This window comes from Coturnix japonica, chromosome Z (genome assembly GCF_054131305.1).
Source record: "Coturnix japonica strain WE chromosome Z, WE-NBRP24, whole genome shotgun sequence".
NCBI classification, from domain to species: domain Eukaryota; kingdom Metazoa; phylum Chordata; class Aves; order Galliformes; family Phasianidae; genus Coturnix; species Coturnix japonica.
The window spans coordinates 65,816,918-65,839,084 of record NC_140702.1 but is presented as its reverse complement, the minus strand read 5'-3'; the positions used below and the strand labels follow the sequence as shown (position 1 = coordinate 65,839,084).

The window sequence follows — 22,167 nt, the reverse complement described above, 5'->3', positions numbered from 1 at the left end:
GAGGAGCTGGGTGAGGAGAAATGGGATGGAACCTGAGTGCTGCCATTCTCAGATGGGCATGAATGATGTCAGGCACCATGTGTATGTCCATGCTGTGGTCAATGGGCAGCAGAAGAGTGACCTCTGAAGGGGGATTTCCCCAGCTGAGCACCCTGCTGCCAGCTTCCTTGAAGGGTCCTGCACAAACATGAGCCTTAAGCAAGGAGGGACAGTTTCAGCACACTTTTTTGGGAATCCAATTGCAGCCAGGAACGGCAAACGTGGACTCACCCAGATTGCATAACACTGGGCAGAGTCAGTGCTGGGAGCAATAAAAAGGCAGGGGAGCGTGTAGGAGCAGTGAGTCCTGCAAGGAGCACACCCAGCTGTCCACCTGCTGCAGAGATGGTGCACACAGCCTCCCCGCTGCTGCTGCTGCTCAGCCTGGCTCTGCTGGCTCCCAGCTTTTCTGCCAAACAGGTAACGGGATGGGGCTGGGAGTGGGTGCACCTCGGTGCCCACCCCTGCCACCTGCCCGGCTCTGAGTCCTTCTGCTTCATCCCTAGTGCTCGCTGACTGGGAAATGGACCAACGACCTGGGCTCCAACATGACCATCGGGGCTGTGAACAACAGGGGTGAATTCAGTGGCACCTACCTGACAGCTGTAACAGCCACATCAAACGAGATCAGAGTGTCACCACTGCATGGGACACAAAACAGAATCAATAAGAGGACCCAGCCCACCTTTGGCTTCACTGTCAATTGGAAATTTTCAGGTGCTTTTCTTGCAGCCTCCCTGCAATGTCCCTGCTCCTCTGCTGCCCTTCCCTTTGACATCCCCTTTCCTTTCCTGCCCTTCCCCACAATGTCACCAATGTTCTCCTGCCCTTCCCCATGATGACCTCAGTTCTATTCTGCAATTCCCCATGGTATCCCTGATGATCCCTCCCCCTCTCTGTGCTGTCCCTGATGATTTCCAGCCCATCCCTGCTGTCCCCCCAGTGATTCCCTGCCTCCTGTGGCCCCGGAGCAGCCCCATCCCTTCCCTCAGAGCTGCTGGGCTGCTGTCCCCTCCCTGTCCCCGGGTGCAGGGAAGGTGCTGGGGCTGTCCCCAGAGTGCAGGGAGAGCTCAGATGAGTTGTCTCCAAGGCAGAGGGACCACGGCTCTGGCACTGCCCTGCCCTGCGTGGAGCCCTTGACCCCACTCCCCTCATCTGCCCCTTTCCCACAGAGTCCACCACTGTCTTCACGGGCCAGTGCTTCATGGACAGGAGAGGGAAGGAGGTCCTGAAGACCATGTGGCTGCTGCGGTCAAGTGTTGATGACATTGATGATGACTGGAAAGCCACCAGGTGAGCCCAGGGCAGAGGCACACAGTCCCTGGCAATGACCCAGTGGCCATGCACTTCCCACCTTACAGCTCCTCTCTCCCCCACAGGGTTGGCTACAACATCTTCACTCGCCTGCACACAGTGAAGGAGTGAGGATGGCCCCGCGAGTCCCACATCAGCAACGAAGCTGGAGTGCTGACACTGCTTGTGACATTCCTCCCAATAAAGCTTTGCCTCAGATGTACTCTGGCTCTATGTTCCTTTGGGCTGCTCTTCTGGCTCCCATGTCCCCCCACTGCATCCCAGCTCCTCTCTCCCCACCTGTCCCCTCTACCATTGGTCTTGACAGTGCCAGCAATGACACTCGTGTCACCACATCCTCTTGTGCCACTGCAGTTGCTGCTGATGGCACTCAGTGGCTTTGAGACTGCACCTGTTTGGGAAGTGGGCTGGGAAGGATGCTTAGGAAATAAAGGGGGAAGAGAAGACAGGGCCGTGTTGCCTACCAAGTGCAGGGGCTGTGTGTGGGGCACAGAGCACAGAGGGAGGGCTCTGATCCCCACAGCATGCAAGGAAAGCTGTCAGGGACAGCTCTGACAGGAGCATGCAGAAGTAGCACACTCCTGCTGCTCTGGCTTGCAGGAACAAAACGTGAGCCTTGTTGACTGAAGGGCTCATTCCTGGCATTTTTATCATCGCTGCCCCTCATCCCGCAGCAGGAGGCCCAGGCTGCATTTCCTTCCCCTTGCTGGCTTAGAGCTGCTTGTTGTGGCGAAGAAGTGAAAGCACAGAAAGCAAGGAGGAAAAACAGCAGCACTAGGGAAGAATGGGGCTACTAAAGCCCCCTGCTGTTCTACCCAGTACAGCTGCTGGCAATGAAATGCCCAACTCTCCACCTCAGTCTCTGTATCTTCCTGCACAAAAGGGTTGTGCTGGTTGGTGTGGCCAACATCCCATGCCAGCAGTGCCAGGTCCAGTGCTGTTTAAGCAGAACCGAATGCTCCTGGCCAAACACCAGCTCTGGCGTCTGCTCCCAGTACTGCTGGCAGCACCACCCACTTTGTTTTTGGGTCATTCAAAGGGATTTGGAGTAGAGCTGGGCCAGCACCAGGGACTGCAGGTATCATCAGTGCTGTTACACATCTTAGCTTTGACTTGTGAAATAACACAACCGAATCCAGCAGAGGTTCTTACACCTCCCCGCCTCTGAGCAGGGAAGGAGGTGCAGCGGCTCCCAGGGTGAGCATGGCTGCCTTCCCAAGGCCAGACTGAGGGGCTCAGAGCTAACAGGATGAGCCGCCTCATCCTGTTAGAAGCATGCTATTGTCAGCTCAGAGACCTGGCCCAGGCATCAGACACCTTTCTTCACTTTTCCTGCTCCACAAAGAAATCTGGCATACACTTTCAACATCTTGTTCATCTGCACAAGGACCTTTTCATACCACAAGCATGTCCTGTTCACCTCTCCAAGTTTCTGTACCCCAAACCCTCTGCAGGGCTCAGCAGCCTGAACTCCACAGCCACTCACGCCCCTGTGGATCCAGTGATCTCCCTGACTCCAATACATAGCCGTGATCTAGAAACCATCACCTTCCTAGCAGGCAGGGCCCTCCCCTTGCCCCCCATCAGTGGGGCTATTGCACCACTCCAGCCTTGCAGCCTTCCTGCAGTTGTGCAGTTCCTCCTTATGAAAGCAGAGGTGGGGGTAGACAGCAGTTACTCGTGCTTCCTACAAGGGAAGCTGCACAGTTCCGCTGTGGTAACAGCATTTCTCTGTGGCACAGTGCTGTGAATGCTGTCATTGTGCATGTGTGCTGGCAACATATATTCATCCTGAAATACTTTGAGGGCGTTTGCATGTCCCTGGCCTCTGCTGGGCTGGGAGCAGGGCTCCTCAGGGTACTTTCACTATGCTCCCAACCCCTTGCAGAGCCCCATCCTCCTCTGGTCAGCCCAGCCCCAAATTGAAAAGACCACGGAGCGCACAGTTGCACAGAGGGCATGTTTTATTTTCCCATCATTAACAAGGAAACATCATCCGCTTAGATTTAAAGTAGGACAAGGAGATACACTTAACAGGTACCACTCAGCTGTATTCCAGGAAGGACATAAGGCCCCAGTGCAAATTGCTTCTGCACAGACTCACAGAGTGACCAGAGCCAGCAAAAAGCCTCGCTGGTCAGTGCAGCAAAGCTCAAGCTCACAGTGCAGCTCTGAACCTGAGCTGCAGAAAGGAAAACCTTCAGAAAAAGAGGCTTTGCTTCTCTGAGCTCTCTGCTGCTGTTAGTAGTCTGGCAAAAAGCTTCATCTCTCTGAGGGGCAGAAGACCAGCTCCCAGAGCTCTGGGAGAGAAGAGGCTCAGGCCTCTGTGAAGGAAATCAGCATGCACAGCTTGGGAAGAACTCCCCATCATCTCCTCTAGCTATGCCAAAAGCTCTGCCCATGATTCAACAGTGAACAAGAACAGGGGAAGTGCAGGGTCTGCTGCAGGGGCAGGACCACTCCCTGTCAGGGTACTAAAGATCATGATCACACTGAGAAATCAGAAATCACTATAGGACTAAAGGTAAGGGACAAAGAACACGATTTTGTGGCCACCAGATGCAGTAATAAGCGCAGGAACCAGCCTGTTCACCTCCATCTGGGCAGGTAAGAAGCGAGGCAGCGGCATTCATCAGCAGCAGCCTACATATACTCACATCTCAGGCCCAGATGCTTTCAACCTCTGGACCAGAGCCCATCCCCAGTGAGTCTGAAGGCTTGCCCAAGGCTGCAGGGAACAAAGCTCCCTGAGCTTCCTACCACATCTTGGATAGGCTCCTGTTACAGATACACAGAGCAGTGCAAGGACAGATCATCTCTAAAATAATTCCCCTCTGTTAAACCCTCTGAGCTGCCAGCAATCAGGAGACGATATAAAAGCGTTCGCTTTTACAGATTATCTGTTAACACAGTTCTGGCTGGCCCTCCCCAACAGGGTGCCCGGCCTCACCCTGTCAGGCAGCAAGGAGGGGATGGTCACATCTCATCGGTGCGGAGCTGCTGGATGACAACGCTGGTGGTGCGCTCCACCCACTCCTTCCTCTCATCTTTCCATGGTGCCAGCACCTCTGAGTGCAAGGTGTCTCTCTGGGAATGCTGCTCCTGTGGCTGGGGAGGGCCCAGTTCAGAGCCCGCTATCACAGGAGGGTCAGAGGATGAGTTGCTGTTGAATGCAGATCTTGGATCAGGCTTGGGTGGACTCTGCCCCTCCTCCCGTGACTGATTGAGGCTGCCCAACAGCGAGGTGTCTTCAGGCTCTGGACTGAGCCTCTCCAGCACAGCTTCCTCCTGCACAGCGGGTGCTGCCTGCCAGACCTTGTTTGGGAACTCACGAATCTGCCGTGACAGGACTGCAAAAGAGACAGAGCCAGCTTCAACAGTCCCACCCCAGGATGCATCAACCTCTCACGGTCCTGCAGGTCACTACAGAACCTGCAAGGTAAGTACAAACTGTTCAACTGGGGCTGCCTCTTCCCTGTGAGGCATGGAAAGAACACTGCACAGCTGCCAGCCATTAGCACAGCCTGTGCTGCAAGCAGCAATGGAACTCTGCAGTTCTGGTGGTACCACCCCTAGACCTGGGTGAGTGGGAGAAATAATCTGGAGATAGGCTAAGAAAGGAAAGGCAAAGCAGTGCTCATCTCAGGCAAGGAGCTCTAGGTTTGGAAGTGCCCCCAAGTTCAGGCTATCTCTGTGGGAAGTGCTCTGTTCTTGCGGACATTTTTCCTGGAATCATGCCTGGGGAACTCACCTCTGAACTCCGGCTGTGGCCCTCTGCTGCCAAACGAGTAGAGGCTGGGTGAGAGAATGAGGCAGAAGGAAAGGACAAGGACCTGGAAACAAAGAACAGTAAAGCCTTCATCAAAAGACATGAACAGGCATTACAAGCTGCAATAAATGCTTGCCTGTCAAGCTTATGGGGACAGCAGAGACCCCACAATCACAAACGCTGAGGCTGAAGACACTCACCATGATGCAGGTACTCGCTGTGGTAGTTTTGGTGGTGGACTGTCTCACCAAGGCCTGCAGTTTCCGCAGCTGCTCCAGCAGAGACCTGCAGGACAGTAAACAGGGTAGGTTAAGGCAGCAGCTAAGGCATGAACTGTGCCAGTGACAGAATACAATCCTTGCAGAGGAACAACCTTCCCCACCACATCTCCTGACATGTCGAATAACAAGAACTCACATGTTCTGCTTCTGCAGGAGCTGCACCTTCTTCTGCAGCTCATGGTTTTGGGCTGTGCAAGCTGCCACCCTGCCCAGGACAGAGAAACAGCGAGGGAGAAAAACAGAGAGGTTTTAATTTGTTAGACAACAGCAGGGACTTCTCTGGTATCCCTTTGCATGGGATCAGCCACTGCCCCTGGGTGGCTGAAGCAGATTAAAGCGCTTGTGGAGTCTACTGGACATCAACTGGGGTAAAGCCCAGAGACCACGCTTCACACAGGGCATGGGGAAAAAGGGCGACGAGAGAGATGAAATCTTTGCTCAGTCCCTCAGGGAAGTGCCATACTAACCTGTAAGCATGCTTGCTCCTGGCAGCACAGCAACATTGGGGATACCAGTCTGTTCTACAATCTAGCCTGACACAGGGAACATGATGGACCTAGCAGGCCAGCATCCAGCTCAAACTGAGCACGCTGTGGGTCATCTCCAAGTGCAAAAGAGCAGGCAGACTATGCCCCAAGCTCATGATCTTCCACTGGGGTCTGCTTATTTTCTGCCCACAGTGGCAAGACCTCAGCAGTAGCAGAGCAGAGCTGCAGTGTGCTCATACCTGCTCTCCAGGCCATCAACATAGATCTTCTTCCTGCGACGACTATCCTGGGCTGACTGCTTGTTCCGGATCTTCCGACGCACTTTCTTCAGAAGTCGCTCTTCAGCCTGCAAGAACCATTTCCCATTAGCAGCCAGCCCTGGGTGAACACAATCCAGCCCTTACAAACCCTGTGCAGCACTCAGCCCTGCTTAGAGAAGCAGAAAGCAATGTACTTTTGTCCTCTGTCCCTCTCAGACCATTGGACAAACTGCACAAATCACACAGCAAACTCTGGCCTGCTGATAAGACTGGCAGTTACGCGGTGTACCAGAGAAGTGGGTCACACTGAAAGAAGATGGAAAGCACACAACTCAGGAGGTACCAAGCAAGCAGGATGAAAAAGGCTGAAACCTCCTGCATGCAGTCACAAGTGAAAGATTAAGAGCAGCCAAATCTTACTGCTCTTCTCATCTGCCTGACAAGCAAACCCTGTGATGTGCACAAGGGATCACCTGGCCCTAAAGCAAGGAGCAGGAGAGCATGGTGCATCACCACCAAGAAGCTGTTCTGCATTTTCAGCACTCAAGAGTTTGAGGAATCCAAGTCTGCCTGGGAGTTACAGGCTGCAGTGAGGACTCACTTTGGTCAGTGGCAGACAGGTTGGTAAGGAAACACCATCCTTCTCCAGAAGTTGCCTTTCCTCCTCAGTCAGAACCAGCTCTGGGAAGTCGGACTGGAAAAAAACAAAAACAAGAAAAATACATCTACTTAGAACACAAGGTAAAGGGAGTCTATTAGTAGGTAGAGAAAGTGTGCAGAAAGTTTTCAGAACCGGAATTAGCTCTTCCAAGGCAGCACCACTCTCTCCCTTAAAACATTCCCAGAGTGGCCATGCCCAGAGAGAAAAGGAGATGTGAGCAAAAGCACAGTGCCCCGCAGTACACACTTCCTGAGTCGCAACGCTCAGTACCTGCACGGGGGCTTCAGGCATAAGCTGAGGTCCAGCATCCACAGCAACATCAACAGGAAAGCTGCAGCTCTGTTCCAGTGTCTCATTTGTGCCTTCCAAACACATCCACGTCTCTAGGAAATAAAGACAGGATCAAAGTCTGGGCCATAATAAAGCTGCCATAAAGCTCACCAGACGGATTTGAGCAGCATGAAATCATGGTTTTATGGCAGTGGGAAGCCATCATGCTCATCTTTCTCCAACATGACTTTGTGTTCTTATGCCAAATCTCCACACCAGGCAAAGCACTGCCTGCAGCTACAACAGAAGGATCCCACACATCACTTACCGAGGTCAATGGAAACATCTCCTTCTGCCATGTCAGACCTCACAGTTTCCAGTGCTGGCCAGTCTTGATGGAGGGAATAGTTGTGATCAAACTGTACGATATCAGAGCTCTGAGGGCTGCTGGTAACATCGCTGCCAGAACTATGGAACGGGTTCTGATCCTCAGAAGTGCTGCTGTCACTGTCAGTAGGCAAACAGCCCTGCAGAGGGCACGGCTCGTCCTCAGCGGGGCTCAGGAGGTAACTGATGAAGCTGTCCATCTCCTTATCCAGGAGCTGCGGGGAAAAACTTCCAGCTTAGCAGGAGCCAACCCTCCTGCCGGCACCCGGCAGCGGCTGCTCCACGACCCACCTCCAGCTCCGACATCATCCAGTCCCCCAGCAGCGAGCCGTCCCCCGCGGGGCTCTCCGCCGGCGCCTCATCGTTCAGCAGGAAATCGAGCAGATCCCCATCCGGCAGCGAGGCCGGAGGTTCGGGGGCTGCCATCGGAACCGGGAAGCGCCCAGACACAGCACGAAGGAGCCGCGGAGCCAAAGGGGGAACGGGGAGGCCAGGCCTGGGCGGCGGCGGGAGGAGGGGGGCGGGCCGGGCCTGTGGGCCCGAGCGGGGCGAGGAGACACAACGAGCGGGCGGGGGCCGCTCCGAGCAGCACCGGGACGGAGCAGGAGCACCGGGACAGCGGAGGGAACAGGCCGGAGCAGGAAGGAAGGACAGGCCGGAGCAGGAACAGGCCGCGGTGCCGCCCCGCTCAGCACACGGCCCGACCGCAGCGCCGCGCCCTGCGATGCGATGACGTGACCGCAGACCGGCAGCACCCGCGACACGTCCCGCCCCCACGCGGCGTAACGGGGAGAGGGAGGGGGGAGCGGGGAGCGAGCAAGGCACGGCCCGGTACGGCCAATACAGCCCAATACAGCCCATTACAGCCCAGTACGGCCCGGTACGGCCCAGTACGGCCAATACGGCCCAGTACAGCCTAGTACGGCCCATTACAGCCCAGTACGGCCCGGTACGGCCAATGCGGCCCAGTATGGCCCAGTACAGCCCATTACAGCCCAGTATAGCCCAGTACGGCCCAGTACAGACCAGTACAGCCCAGCACGGCCCAGTAAAGCCCATTACAGCTCAGTACGGCCCATTACAGCCCATTACGGCCCAGTACAGCCCAGTACAGCCCAGTACGGCCCACTACAGCCCACTACAGCCCAGCTAGAGCCCAGTATGGCCCATTACAGCCCATTACAGCCCAGCTAGAGCCCAGTACGGCCCATTACAGCCCAGTACAGCCCATTACGGCCCAGTACAGCCCATTACAGCCCAGTACGGCCCAGTACAGCCCAGTATAGCCCAGCACAGCCCAGTACAGCCCAGCACGGCCCAGTACAGCCCAGCACGGCCCAGTACAGCCCATTACAGACCAGTACAGCCCAGCACAGCCCAGCACAGCCCATTACAGCCCACTACAGCCCAGTATGGCCCATTACAGCCCAGTACAGCCCATTACAGCACAGTACGGCCCAGTACAGCCCATTACAGCCCAGTACAGCACAGCACAGCCCAGTACAGCCCATTACAGCCCAGTACAGCCCATTACAGCCCACTACAGCCCAGCACAGCCCATTACAGCCCACTACAGCCCATTACAGCCCACTACAGCCCATTACAGACCACTACAGCCCAGTACAGCCCAGCTAGAGCCCAGTACGGCCCATTACAGCCCAGTACGGCCCATTACAGCCCGGTACAGCCCATTACGGCCCAGTACAGCCCAGTACGGCCCATTACAGCCCAGTACGGCCCATTACAGCCCAGTACAGCCCATTACAACCTAGTACGGCCCATTACAGCCCTTTACGGCCCAGTACGGCCCATTATAGCGCAGCCCGTGGGCCGTGCCGTTCCGCGCCGCTCCGCTCCGCTCCCCCCGACGCATGCGCTGCGTGTTGCGGCGGGCGGTGCTGGGGCGGTGCCGGCGCTGTGCCGCTCAGCCTCGGCGGGCCCCAGCGCGCTGCTCGGCCGCGCTCAGGTACGGAACCGGCACCGGCACCGGCACCGGGACGGGCGGCCACGCACCGACACCGCGGGGCTGCGGCTGGGCGGGGAGCGGGGGGGAGGGGAGAGCGGTCGGAGCGGCGGCATCGCGGCGGCACGAGGCGCGGGGTGGGGGCTGCTGCCAACGCGGGGAACGTTGGGGTGCGCGGGGGGAGCGCTGCGTGATAAGACCCCGCGTGCGGCGGAGCGCAGCGGGACCGGGCGCGCCCCACCCCGGCTTGGCCGCCGCCCCTGGGCGCTCCGTGCGGGAGGAGCGCGGCCGCATCCTGTTTCCCGCACCCACGGCGCGACCGCGGCCCCGCGTGGGGAGCGAGGCGGTCCGACCCTGCGGCTGAACCCCCCGCCCGGCCCCGGAGCTCCGCGCCCCCGCCCGGCCCCGGGGCTGCATCTCTTCCAGACCCATATTTGGAAGCGATGCTGCGGGACGGGGACACCCCGCGCGGGCCGGCGGGCGTGGGTGCCGCTGCGCTGCGGGGCTGTATTGCAAGGCGGGTCGGGGCGTGGGACGGTCGGAGCATCCCCCGTTCCCGCCGTCGCTTTAGGATGCGGGTGGGGAAGGTGCGGTGCGGCTCCGTGCTGCAGGGAGCCGTCCCGGAGCCGTTCACCGGGCACCAAGTCGCCGTCCCCGCTGTCAGCCCGATGCCGCACGGCGCCCATCCCCGGCGGGCACGAACCGGCCGCGGCCGCCGGAGAGGAGGAAGCGGCGTGAATCAGCCGAGCTGCGTGGGGCTGAGTCACCGAGCTGCCCGCCCGGGATCCGCGGTGCTGCGGGACCGGCGCTGTTGCCTCTGGGTTAAAACATTAACTTCTGCCATTCGGTGGAGGAGGGGAAAGGCGTCGGAGCGTGAGACCGAACCGCGCTGAGCTCTCTGAAATGATTAAAAGGAAAAGCAAAAAAAACCCAAAAAAAAACAACCAGCAACACACACACACACAAGAAAGCGCAGAACAAAGCAGTTACAGTCCTTAAAGTGCTGTGCTGTGCCGAGGTGCGGGGTGCTCCCCGCAGGAGCGGAAGGGCTGTGGGAACTTCCTTTGGTGCGGTCACACTGCCGACCCTTTCCCCGAGCTCAGGGCAGTGAATTCGGTTCCTTCGGGAAAGCTCTGCGGCCGCTGGATGTGTGCCACGGGCGTGCAGTGGGGCTGCCTTGCAGGCACAGCCCATGCGGTAGAACCTGGTCGGGCTCTGCTTTGTTTTCTTTCTTTTCTCTTTTTTTTTTTTTTTTTTTTGCTAACATAAAACTTTCTCTGTACCCGTGCTTGCAGCAGCGCTGCTGTGAAGCCGGGAGGTATAAATACAGCGGCGACGTCATGGGGTGGAAAATCGCTCTGTGCCTCGGGGATGGCGGCGGAGGCGTCGTGGGGAAGGGAAGAGAAATGCAGAAGTGCCCGCAGCCGCTGCTGCTGTGCTGGCTTATCTGCCTCGCCTACCAGCGAGCGCTGCTGACTTGTTTGCTCTCCCTGGAGGGCGGCCAGTGCTGAAAATTGGTGTGCATTCATCACATCGTTTGGCTTTTCGTTGTTTTTTTTCACCTCCTAGTGGAGCAGCCTGGGGCTGGGAGTCCTCTTCTTGTACTTTGTCTGGTCTGTGCCCTCAGGGCACCATGACGGTGTGGCCCTTGTGCCGGTGCTGTCATCAGCACAGAGCCCCACATCTGCTTCCTGCCGTGCTGGTGCCTCCGCAGAGCCCACAGAAGGGCTCTCGCTGCCCTCTGATGCCCAAATGCACCCAACCCCTGCGGTGGACCCGTGTTCTGTCCCCATGCATACCCCCAGTGTGGAAATCTACCCAGCTCTTCCCCGTGCATCCCATCCCGTGTGAGGCAGCAGTCAGCCAGACCTTCCCCACCGCCACGTTGTTACAGGGCTGCTCTAAATAGACTACTTCTGCTTTACACACTGGTGGAGGGTAGTGCTCAAAGCACTTCCTTAGAACGTGGAAAGAGCAACGAGCCTCTGGTTTTTACGTGTCTTAAGTGCCTTGCACAGCGCTATTTGGGGGCACAGCACCATTTGGGGTGCAGGATGGTGGCCACGTGTGGCTGCTGCCGGCCCCGCAGAGCTGGAGCTGCCCGTGTCGCTCTGCAGTTTCCCCTCCAGCACATCCTGCAGCTCTGGGCCGATTTTGCAGCAATTCACGAGTGAGGCCGAGCCGCTCTGCTGGCCGGGTGCGGCATCCCGTTTTCTTTGCAGTGCTGTCCTGCTTTGGGACAGTTTCAATCACTTTGCTTGCCTCTGCTCTCCTCTTCCTCCCCGCTCCCTGACCCTGCCCTGCAGGCAGAAGCGGGGGGAGGGATGGAAAGGGCTCAGCGCTCCGTTCCGGGGTATTTTTAGATTTAGGAAAGAGAACGATCCCAGTCCCGCCGGCCGCAGCCGCCCCGCCCGTCGGTCCCCTCGGATCCCCGACGGCCTCTTACGGCTCCTGGCCGTGAAGCTGCGGGGCGGCTGCGTGCGGGGCCGTCCCGCTCGCGTTGCATTCCTCGTCGGCGGGGGCCGAGGGCCTCCGACGGGGCTCCTGCGCTGCATTGCCGAACGGCTCAGGAATGCGCAGCTGGAGCGGCTCCACGCGCTGGTGGAGGCGGCACCGCGCTCCTCCCGAGCAGAGCCCTGTGGCCGCCGGGATCTTGTGGGGAGGAAGCTCCAGAGCCCCCTGGAGCAGACTGCAGCAAGCTCGGTGATACCCCAGCCCCTGTCTCCTCGAGCAGCACAGTGTGCGCTTCCTGGGGTCCCCACAGGGCTCCCTGCAGGATCCCGATAGTGGGGTCAGACCCTGCACCACGTGAGGTTTTCTTCTTGTGGTTTCTTTGCCACAGTTTTAATTAAAGCCCCTTCCGTCGCACAGTGCTGCCTTATCTCAGCACACTACTTGACATGCATTTCCTCTGTGCTGTGGGTCGCGGCTTTGCACGAGCACAACACACTCAGGGACGCTGGGTGCACGATGTGGACACAGCAACCCCAGGGCTCTGCATTAGGAGGCCAGGCTGGGAATTCCATCTGAATTCCTTCTGTCTGTACCCCTATTCTCCACCACCATCACTTGCTCCTGGGTTGGGATCTGAGCTCTGAGCTCTGCTCCCCCACCACCTCCAGGCACCTGCAGAGGGGTGAGCATCAGCACAGCCCACCCAGCATCATGTCCCAGTGCCTGGCGGTGGGATCTGACATGTCGTGTCCTCAGCAGGTGACACAGGAGTGGGGATAATCCGGCCGCCACCATGGTTGCCCTCTCGCTGAAGATCAGCATTGGCAATGTGGTGAAGACGATGCAGTTTGAGCCCTCCACCATGGTGTACGACGCCTGCCGCATGATCCGGGAGCGCGTGCCCGAGGCACAGATGGGACAGCGTAAGTGTGGGGCTCATCCCCTGCCCTCTGCAAGCGTGTTTCTGCTTCCACAGCTGCACCCTTTTTTTCCTCTTCTGGCAGCCCTGGAGTTGCCCTAATTTCTTCTCCCTTGCCTGGGGTGGGCAGCCCTTAAGCACCCATAATTTCAGCACACTCCTGCAGCTTTATTTCAGGCTGAGCTCTATGGCTTGCTGCTGCACTGCTGTTTGCATCTCTAAAATATATATCTAATAGCTCTTCACAGCTTCCTTTCCTGCTCTGTGCCCCCAAGGTTTGGGTTTCTGCACCCACAGGGTGTTTGCCGGGTGCTACATGATGGATGGGAGAGCTCGGTTCAAGGCATCTTGCATACTTTGGGTGAAGAAGTTTGATTGTGAGCTTGGGAAGCTTTATGAGTGTTTGCTGGAGCACTGAGCTGGAGTTCAGTGGTGTTATCTTGCTGCAAGATGTCTGAGCTCTGTGTATCATTTTGGAGGTCTGTACACAGACAGAATTGTAGGGGTTGGAAGGGACCTCTGGGTATCATCTGGTTGAACCCCCTGCTAATCAGGTTTTCTGTGGTAGTCCTTCCGTCGCACAGAGGGATGCAGGTCCCTCTCTGTAGCAACTGGAGGGGTTGCTCTGATAGAGCTGTTTCTAGTAACCTTGGTTCTAGCAAGGTGTTCAGGCTCCCAGACATGAAGGAATTGCTCAGCTATACAGAGTGTCACAAAAGAGCTCCAGGAGGAGCAGATTTCACCTGAGCACAGAGGCTGTCACCTTGTAAGGTCACTTGCTCAAAAATAAGTGATACATGAGAACTGGCAACAGTTTCTTCAGCTCAACAAGTGCCGCCCTTGATCTGCTCTAGGCTTCCCATCAACATGCAGTGAATCTTAGAAATATTCCTCCCAGAAACTTGGGAAGAATTTTGGGGACTTGGAGAGGGGGCAGGAAAAATGCACTGGAAGTGAAATATGTGTCCATCTCTATGAGCCCTTTCCCTGCCTCCTGTGTTCCCTCTCCTATGTGCCTGCACAAAGCTGGCCAGGGCTCGGTGGGCTCCAACAACTGCGGTGCTCCCAGCGGGTATTCCTGCACCATATAAGTTAACTTTTCCTTTCTTGGGGAACATATACCCTCCCCGGCAGCTCTCAGTGGTGCCGTGACGTGCTGCCGTTGTGCTGAGCTTTGTCAGCTGTAATATCTCCCCGCTGCCGTCAGACTCAAAATTAAGCGGGTGACAAAGCACCTCGGGATGCTGAGCCATGTCCCAGTGGTTCCCAAGCACAGGCACCCCCAGCTCCGGGAGGAGGGGGGGGTGAAGGCAGTGACATCTGGGAGCAGCAGATTCCTGGCGCAGCAGAGGAAATGCCTTCTCGCTCTGCACAACCATGGCTTTCGGTTTCAGAGGGGGACGGGGTGTTTACTCGGATCCGCAGCCATTGCATTTCCTGCCCCTGGGTCTGTGCCAGGCTGCTCATAAAGCGAGAGGAGAGAGCCTTAAAGGGAGCTGCTCAGCCCCAGCTCTGACCATTGCCCTCTGCTCTGCCGGCAGCAGCTGGAACTCAGCCCTGCTGCAAAGGAGTCCGTGGCTTCCTATGTTGAGGTTGCAATGCTGGGAATCCCCAAGGCAGTTCTTCCATTTATCTGCTTTTACCTCATCCCTGCCTCAGAGCTCACCATTTTCTTTTGTTTCTCTTTATTGCCCTTACCCAGTGACATTTGTAGGTCCCTTTTGGAGCTGCCCTGCTCCTCTTCCAGGATGCTGTTACAGTTCCATCTGAGCACACCCTGCCTGTGTTTCCCAGCAAACCCCCCTGAGCCTGCTTTCCTGCCCCACAGGGGAGTCCTGAGCTGTTGGGACAGGTGTTGCCCAGTTCCCTGCATTTTGCCTGGGTTTTGTGGCTGAATGCCACCTCCGTGCACATTGTGCTGAGCTCCTGCTCCGCTCTTGCCCTACCCCAGGAAGTGCCTCTCTCCTCCTGTGTAGGGATCTGAGTGAGCTGCATGGTTCTCAGTGCTTTAGAATGAGCCTTTTAGAATTGGCTTTGGAAATAGCTTGCTTTTCCAAAAGCCAACAAAGGGCAGCCTCACTGGTTCCCTGCTCTGTTCAGCAGGATCCCCTGCACAGCATGAGCTGGGCAGGCATGGGGCAGCTCAGGAATTTCCCCCTCCCTGCCTGCTTACACAACCAGAGGCTGCTGGCAGGGAGCAGGAGGGCTTTTCCCAGGGCAGCACTTCTCGTAGCAGCAGTGCCAGGGCTGTCCCTGGGCAGCAGCAGACCCACCCTAGTGGGCAGGATTGCAGAACATCAGAGTTCTCCACAAATTTACCTTCTAAACCTCCATCAAATCCTTCTTCAGTCCCTCACAGCAAGCAGCTGCCCTTCCTGGTCCATCACTTCTGCTGTTCTCTTGTTGTGTTTGCAAACTCTGCCTTGTTCCCTGCACCCTTCCTGGCCATGCTCAGCACTTTATCATCATCTTTTGGTTGTTATATTTTGCATCAAGCATTTTAGAGAGCTGTCAGCCACCACTCTGAGCTCATCTGTCAGCTGTGACTGCCACTTCCCAGTTAGCACTGTGTGGGCATGCTTTAGATGAGTTCTCATGCAGACAAACAGATGTAAAACACCCACTCTGCAGTTTGTTTGCCAGCTTTTTGCCCACTCAGGCTTTCCCTGGTCTCGTGGCCACTGCAATCAATTCCAGCAGCGTTCAGGGGTGCTGCTGTCCTGTGCACATCCCAGTGGCCCGATCCAAACCAGACAGAATCTCTGTGTTTTCCAGCCAATGATTTTGGGCTGTTCCTCTCTGATGAAGACCCAAAGAAGGGGATCTGGCTGGAGGCTGGGAAGGCACTGGACTACTACATGCTTCGTAATGGGGTAAGCATCCAGCCAGCACTGTATGTGCCCCGTGGTCCCACTGGGGAGTTGGGAGCCAGGGGGATGTGGTGCGCTGTGGCCTGTATGGCTGCTGGAGTTATGCTGGTTGTACCTGCAGGATACTATGGAGTATAAGAAGAAGCAGCGGCCCTTGAAGATCCGCATGCTGGATGGAACTGTGAAAACGGTTATGGTCGACGACTCCAAAACCGTTACAGACATGCTGATGACAATATGTGCTCGAATTGGTGAGAGGAGGGGTGGCATCGTGGGGCAGAGAGGAACATGGGGTGTCAGGGGAGCAGCACTGGGTCAGTGTTGTGTGCTCTTGCAGGCATCACCAACTATGACGAGTACTCACTGGTTCGAGAAATCATGGAGGAGAAGAAGGAGGAGGTCACGGGCACCCTCAAAAAGGATAAGACCCTGCTGCGGGATGAGAAGAAGATGGAGAAACTCAAGCAGAAGTTGCACACCGATGACGAGTGTATGTGTGGGCAAGCTCTGGGGACAGAACCATCCCATGCTGGGGGTGGTGGGAGTGGCAGCAAGGCCACCTGTTTGTCTGTATGTCTCTGTCTGTCTGTCCCTGCCTGGCCGTCTATCCCTGCTCACACTTTGCCATCACCTGCAGTGAACTGGCTGGACCACGGCCGGACCCTGCGTGAGCAAGGCATCGATGATAACGAGACGCTACTGCTGAGAAGAAAGTTCTTCTACTCTGACCAGAACGTGGACTCACGAGATCCTGTACAGCTCAACCTGCTCTACGTGCAGGTACAGCACTGCTGCCCTGTGACAACCCATCTGGTGTTTGGTCAGGAGCAGCCACAGGGGCATTTCAGGTGTCTGGCTAGCTCCTCTATGCCGGCACAGATCCCACCAGATGTGGAAGGGAACAAGGCAGACCCCAGTGTTTTCTCTCCCCTTTTAGGCACGTGATGACATCCTTAACGGTTCTCACCCTGTCTCATTTGACAAAGCGTGTGAGTTTGCTGGCTACCAGTGCCAGATCCAGTTCGGGCCGCACAACGAGCAGAAGCACAAGCCGGGCTTTCTGGAGTGAGTGTCCCAGGGTGTCCCTCTGCACATGTGCCAAGTTCTGTCCTCCAGGGTATCATCATCCCAGAGGGTGGCTCCAAGGTTTTGGGTCCTGGAGTTGTCATTAGTTGTGGTGACCTCTCCCACATCCTTCCTGTTCCCAAAAACACTCTGCACCGGTGGGGTTTTGTCCAAGGCTCTGTGCTAAGCGTCTTCATAGGGGAACACAAATGCTGGCTTTGGGCTGTGCTTTGGGAGCTGATTTTGCTATCTCTTGGCAGGCTGAAAGACTTCCTGCCCAAGGAATACATCAAGCAGAAAGGGGAACGCAAGATCTTTATGGTAAGTGCGAGGCTGTGCTGAGATCAGGCTTGTCACAGTTCCTTTCCAGAGGTCTGGGCTGCTTTTGTTGCAGCACATCACAGCCTGGCAGGTGAGGAAGAGGACTGTCTGCCTGTAGTTGGGCAGATGTGACAGCGCTGAGGTTCCAGGGGCTCAGAGGGATAGTGTGGGTGGGAAATGGAATGCTGGTAGGGCAGGGGGAGAGCCTGGAGAAGCTGTGAAGGCAACACAGTAGCTGACCTGATGTCCTCTGGTGATTACAGGCCCACAAGAACTGCGGGAACATGAGTGAGATCGAGGCCAAAGTTCGCTACGTGAAGCTGGCCCGCTCCCTCAAGACCTATGGGGTCTCCTTCTTCCTAGTCAAGGTAGAGCAAAAGCTCTTCAGCCCCGCCTTTCCTGCTGCCTGGCCGAGTCTTCCTTTTCAGCATCTCTTCATCTTTTGCATCTCCACCCACCACTTACCTGTCAGTCCGCATTGCTCTAGCTCTCCCTGTATTCCTGCTATCTGCCTACCCTTCTTTAAATCATAGAATCTTTGAGGTTGGGGAAGATCATTAAGGTCATCTAATCCAGCCACCAACCCATCCCCACCATGCCCACTAACAACATCCTTCAGTGCCACATCTCCTTGGTTCTTGGACACCCCCAGTGGAGGTGACTTCACCACCTCCCTGGGTAGCCTGTGCCAGTGCCTTAGCACTGTTTCTGAGAAGCAGCTTTTCTTAATATCCAACCCGAACTTCCCCTGGTGCAACCTACTGCCAACTTAAGGACTTTGTGGCTTTTTATCTGCACTGCCCTCCCACTCAGTTCCTGCTTTTCCCCCATGACCTTTTCAAGACACATGTGGTGATTACCATATCTGGAGTTGTGGCCCTAGGGTTGCTTGCTGCACACACAGCTCTTGGGTGAGCCCCCTAACCCCTTTGTCATGTCCTGCAGGAGAAGATGAAGGGGAAGAACAAGCTGGTGCCACGTCTGCTGGGGATCACTAAGGAGTGTGTGATGCGTGTGGATGAGAAAACCAAGGAAGTGATCCAGGAGTGGAGCCTGACCAACATCAAGCGCTGGGCAGCCTCCCCCAAGAGCTTCACCTTGGTAGGAGCCTGCCCCAGCTCTCAGCCCTCTGTGCCCTGCTCCCTTCCTCTCCTGACCCCAAGAACAGGCAGAAAGTGGCTGGCACAGCACTGGCCACAGTGCTTAGCACATACCAGAGGGGCTCAGGATGTGCGCCAGCATCCTGCTCTGGTGCAACCCAGTGCTGTGCCCTTGTAGGATTTTGGAGATTACCAGGATGGCTACTACTCGGTACAGACAACAGAGGGGGAGCAGATCGCCCAGCTGATTGCTGGCTACATTGACATCATCCTGAAAAAGGCAAGTTCAGGGAAAAGCAGTTTGCTCTTCTTCTGGGAGAAGTACAAGGTGCTTCTTGTGCTCATGGTGCTGCTGGGGACAGATGGGGACTTCCCATGGATTTGGCAGTTCTCCAGCCTGGGCAGCAGCAGGGACTGTGAGGTGTGCACTGACCAATGCTTTTTCTCTTTGCCTCAACAGAAAAAGAGCAAAGACCACTTTGGCCTGGAGGGAGATGAGGAGTCCACCATGCTGGAAGACTCGGTGTCTCCAAAGAAGTAAGTCTGTCAGGAGCAAGGTGGCTGCCAAGTGGCATCCTTCAGCTTTCAGGGCAGCACTGTGGGGAGCAGCCAAAGTGCTGGTCCAGGGAGGAGGTACTCACTGCTGCTGCTTCTCTTTTTTCCAGGTCAACTGTCCTGCAGCAGCAGTTTAATCATGTGGGCAAAGCAGAGCTGGGCTCGGTTGCACTGCCAGCCATCATGCGCACAGGGGCTGGGGGCCCAGAGAACTTCCAGGTGGGGACGATGCCCCAGGCCCAGCTACAAATCACCAGTGGCCAGATGCACCGAGGGCACATGCCTCCTCTGGTAGGTGATTCCAGGTTGTCCAGGGGATTCATGCAGACCCATCCTTCTGGCCTGGCATCAGCTTGCCATGGGGAGCAGGGGCTCTGCAATCAGCACCTGCCTAAAGCACTGTCCCAAGCAGCCTCTTCACTGTGTTGTTGCCTTGCAGACTTCAGCACAACAGGCGCTAACAGGTACCATCAACTCTAGCATGCAAGCTGTGAACGCAGCCCAGGCCACGCTGGATGACTTCGAGACCTTGCCGCCCCTCGGGCAGGATGCTGTGAGTGCCTGGGGAAGGGGTGCCAGGCTGCTGGGGGTAGTAGTTTGCTGGTGGGGTGGGTGAGGCAAGGAGAAGTGTCAGCAGTTCACAGGAAGATTGCTGCCTGCAGAATGAATTTGGGACACTCTGTCTTGAGGCATCTTCTGTGTTTGTAGCTTTTGGACTTGCTGATGAGTTTTGGGTGGTGGCAGCTCTTCCTTCATTTCTTCTTGTCTCCTCTCTCACATCTCACTGCAGCTCCCCACTACTTTCACCTCTTGACTCTCTTTTCCTCATTTCAGGCTTCCAAAGCCTGGCGTAAAAACAAGATGGATGAGTCCAAGCATGAGATCCACTCCCAGGTGGATGCTATCACTGCTGGCACAGCCTCAGTGGTCAACCTTACTGCAGGTAGGACAGCAGAAGGCTTTGGTCTCTCATCATCCAGCCTTTGGCTTTCCAGTACTTAAAGGCAGCATATATACAGAGTGGAAATGAACTTTTCACACGGGCAGACAGTGATATGATGAGGAGGAAATGGCTTTAGACTAGAAGAGAGGATATTTAGATTGAATGTTGGGGAATTTTTTCACTGGGAGGGTGGTGAGGCACTGGCATTGCTGCTCAGAACAGTTCTGGTGCCCCATCCCTGGAAGTGCTCAAGGCCAGGTTGGATGGGGCCCTGGGAAGTCTGAGCTGATGGGATCAACCAGCCCACAGCAGGGGGATGGAAATGAGTGGAGTGAATGGGCTTTATGGTCATTTCTAACCCAACCCATTCTATGATTCTGTGAAGGTTGAGGTTTCTGCCCTTCTGGAGGGAGATAGCCTGGCTTAGCCAGTGCTGAATTCAGCCTGCTTCGTGTAAGCCCAGAGGGCTCCCATGGTTTCTGTAGAGACCCCAGCATCACTGCTCCCCATCCTTCCCCTTCTAAGTCAGAAGTATATTTGTCCACTTCCAGCTGTGGCTGCAGCCACAAGTGTGCCAGACCTCCTGCACTGATGTAGGAGCCAGGGAGCTTCTCATGAATCACACTAACTTCAGGCGCATCTACTCCAGGCACAGGGTTGGGTGCTCCTGGTGTTTCTCCAAGCATCCCCACATCCCTCTCTTTCCTGTGCAGGGGATCCAGCAGATACAGACTACACGGCTGTGGGCTGCGCTGTCACCACCATATCTTCTAACTTGACTGAGATGTCCAAGGGTGTGAAGCTGCTGGCTGCCCTGATGGAGGATGAAGGAGGCAATGGGCGGCAGCTCTTGCAGGCAGCCAAGAACTTGGCCAGCGCCGTCTCAGACTTGCTGAAGACAGCACAGCCCGCCAGCGCTGAGGTACAAAGGAGCAGGAAGGACTGGGGGGCACTGGGGAGCTGAACCAGGATAAGTGGGAGCCATGGGAGCGGCTTGGTGCAGGGCTTGCCCAAAACCTGATGTTTTTGCCTCTTTTCTTGCAGCCCCGCCAGAATCTCCTGCAGGCCGCTGGCCTCGTGGGCCAGACAAGTGGAGAGCTGCTGCAGCAGATTGGGGAGAGTGACACTGACCCTCGGTTCCAGGTGAGCAGCTCTGGCTGTGCGTGGGGACATACGCTTGGAAAATCCTTCTGCCCTGCACAGGAGCCCCAGGAGAGGTCCGTGCTGAAGCTTGACCCGTGCACAGTGACTGTGCTGGGGTAGCAGACAGGCCAACTCCCATCCCTGCCCTTAGAGCCGCCATCATGTAATGCCTCTTATCTTGTGGATTCCCATGTAGATGCCCGAAAGCCGGTGTGCTTGGATCCCGCCCTCCTCAGACCCAAAGACGGTAAAAGGGGGCTGTAGGCATGGCTTGGTGGTGTCTGCCCTTCTCGGATGTCAGGGCTGCTCCTCTGGGGACAATCAGCTGAATTCTTTGGAGATGGGCTCTGGTAGAAAATCTGCTTTTCTTGTGATCAGCTCTCAGAAGTCTATGCACTCGGGTCAGTGCCCCGGCTGCCACCTCGTGCCTGCAGTGCCTGGCTGCCCAGAGCAGGGATCTGGGACAGCTAAAGCCCTGTGGTTGTTGTTTTTGCTGAGCTGAGCTCTTCCCATGCTGGTTTCATGTAACTGCTCAGCACAGCAGAGGCAGAAGAGGGAAGCTGGTCTCGTGTGGACCAAAATGTGCTCCAGAAATGAGAGGTTTCTGCTCACTGCAGCCACAAGGCCTCAGTATGGCTCAGCAAAGCCTGGAGAGAGCACCAAGAACAGAACAGCTAGTGGACGCAGTGAGACAGAGGCAGCATGTACAGGATGAGGTAGCAGGAGGTGTCAGGGGGGCAGTTCCATTCCGGGGGCCCACACTGAAGACCAGACAATCCTATATGCAGCTGGCACAGGGCAGGGGGTAGGTTTAGAAATCACGGGCTGTATAGCCTGCACCACAACCAGACCCGAGTGTATTTGCTTCCTCTCTCCGGGCTCTTCATACAGTGTGGCTGCTACTCTTCCTCAGGCAGCTGCTGTGCTTTTGGGAACTGTGGTCTCCTGAGCTTGGTGCATGTGCTCTCCAGGCTGCTGCCACGTCTGACAGGGTGATGGACAGCAGCAGGAGAGGCTTTGGCTTGCAGTAGGTGTGGGGACGCTCTGATGTTGCTTGGTGGCCAGAGGCTTTGCTGTAGCAGGGAGCGGCTTTAGGGCTCACTCAGGAGCCTGGTGGTGGTGTGTTTGCCTTGTTTATGCTCTGCAAGCATGCCCTCAGAAGGAAAACGGGCCTGGCAGCAGCTTAATTGCTGTCTGCAATGGGAAGAGCTGTGCCCCGTACACCTTGCCTGAGCTCCCTGCCCCAAGCACTGCTGGTGGCATCCAGCAGCGCAGCATGGGAGCGAATCCTGATGGCTGCGGTGTGCCGGGCGTCCTGCCAGGAAGATCCTGCTGCGTGCTGTGTGCCGCAGGGCCTCCTGGCAG

General features: G+C 56.4%; 3 protein-coding genes across 8 annotated transcripts in view; 2 read left to right on the top strand and 1 right to left on the bottom strand.

Annotated features, from left to right (window-relative positions):
* Positions 1 to 250: 250 nt before the first annotated feature.
* Positions 251 to 1,555, top strand: LOC107305842 (avidin). Its single transcript, XM_015848456.2, has 4 exons — positions 251 to 459; positions 546 to 756; positions 1,212 to 1,332; positions 1,419 to 1,555. Exons 1-4 carry the CDS (start codon positions 385 to 387, stop codon positions 1,462 to 1,464), a joined length of 453 nt encoding a protein of 150 aa, XP_015703942.2. The 5' UTR covers positions 251 to 384; the 3' UTR covers positions 1,465 to 1,555.
* Positions 1,556 to 3,299: 1,744 nt separating this feature from the next.
* On the bottom strand, positions 3,300 to 8,200 carry CREB3 (cAMP responsive element binding protein 3). 2 transcript variants are annotated; one of them, XM_015848345.3, is made up of 9 exons: positions 7,761 to 8,200; positions 7,411 to 7,684; positions 7,083 to 7,195; positions 6,753 to 6,845; positions 6,131 to 6,237; positions 5,540 to 5,608; positions 5,323 to 5,407; positions 5,105 to 5,186; positions 3,300 to 4,703 (listed from the first exon to the last, which is right to left on the bottom strand). In XM_015848345.3, the coding sequence occupies exons 1-9, from the start codon at positions 7,893 to 7,895 to the stop codon at positions 4,330 to 4,332; spliced, it is 1,332 nt and encodes a 443-aa protein (XP_015703831.1). In that variant the 5' UTR covers positions 7,896 to 8,200; the 3' UTR covers positions 3,300 to 4,329. The 2 variants fall into 2 exon arrangements, with proteins under 2 accessions (XP_015703831.1, XP_085384651.1); XM_085528525.1 differs by lacking the exon at positions 5,540 to 5,608.
* A 1,177-nt stretch (positions 8,201 to 9,377) lies between these two features.
* Positions 9,378 to 22,167, top strand: part of TLN1 (talin 1) — a 30,268-nt gene continuing 17,478 nt past the window's right edge. Inside the window, exons 1-18 of one of the 5 annotated variants that reach the window (XM_085527881.1) lie at positions 9,378 to 9,435; positions 12,646 to 12,809; positions 15,581 to 15,678; positions 15,797 to 15,926; positions 16,013 to 16,165; positions 16,313 to 16,455; positions 16,613 to 16,740; positions 17,001 to 17,061; positions 17,325 to 17,429; positions 18,007 to 18,162; positions 18,340 to 18,441; positions 18,622 to 18,698; positions 18,827 to 19,007; positions 19,156 to 19,269; positions 19,551 to 19,659; positions 20,373 to 20,581; positions 20,704 to 20,802; positions 20,999 to 21,049. In XM_085527881.1, coding sequence (XP_085384007.1) covers positions 12,680 to 12,809; positions 15,581 to 15,678; positions 15,797 to 15,926; positions 16,013 to 16,165; positions 16,313 to 16,455; positions 16,613 to 16,740; positions 17,001 to 17,061; positions 17,325 to 17,429; positions 18,007 to 18,162; positions 18,340 to 18,441; positions 18,622 to 18,698; positions 18,827 to 19,007; positions 19,156 to 19,269; positions 19,551 to 19,659; positions 20,373 to 20,581; positions 20,704 to 20,802; positions 20,999 to 21,049 — 2,046 coding nt within the window. In that variant the 5' untranslated portion in view covers positions 9,378 to 9,435; positions 12,646 to 12,679. 5 annotated transcript variants of the gene reach the window in all.

Excerpts from the sequence above, each read along its gene's own strand:
- LOC107305842 (XM_015848456.2), top strand. The coding sequence starts at position 385 with ATGGTGCACACAGCCTCCCCGCTGCTGCTGCTGCTCAGCCTGGCTCTG. Across the intron at positions 460-545 it reads CCAGCTTTTCTGCCAAACAG|TGCTCGCTGACTGGGAAATG; the intron begins GTAACGGGATGG and ends CTTCATCCCTAG. Across the intron at positions 757-1,211 it reads TGTCAATTGGAAATTTTCAG|AGTCCACCACTGTCTTCACG; the intron begins GTGCTTTTCTTG and ends CCTTTCCCACAG.
- CREB3 (XM_015848345.3), bottom strand. The coding sequence starts at position 7,895 with ATGGCAGCCCCCGAACCTCCGGCCTCGCTGCCGGATGGGGATCTGCTC. Across the intron at positions 7,196-7,410 it reads AGATGTTTCCATTGACCTCG|AGACGTGGATGTGTTTGGAA; the intron begins GTAAGTGATGTG and ends TTTATTTCCTAG. Across the intron at positions 5,609-6,130 it reads GTTGATGGCCTGGAGAGCAG|GGTGGCAGCTTGCACAGCCC; the intron begins GTATGAGCACAC and ends TGTCCTGGGCAG.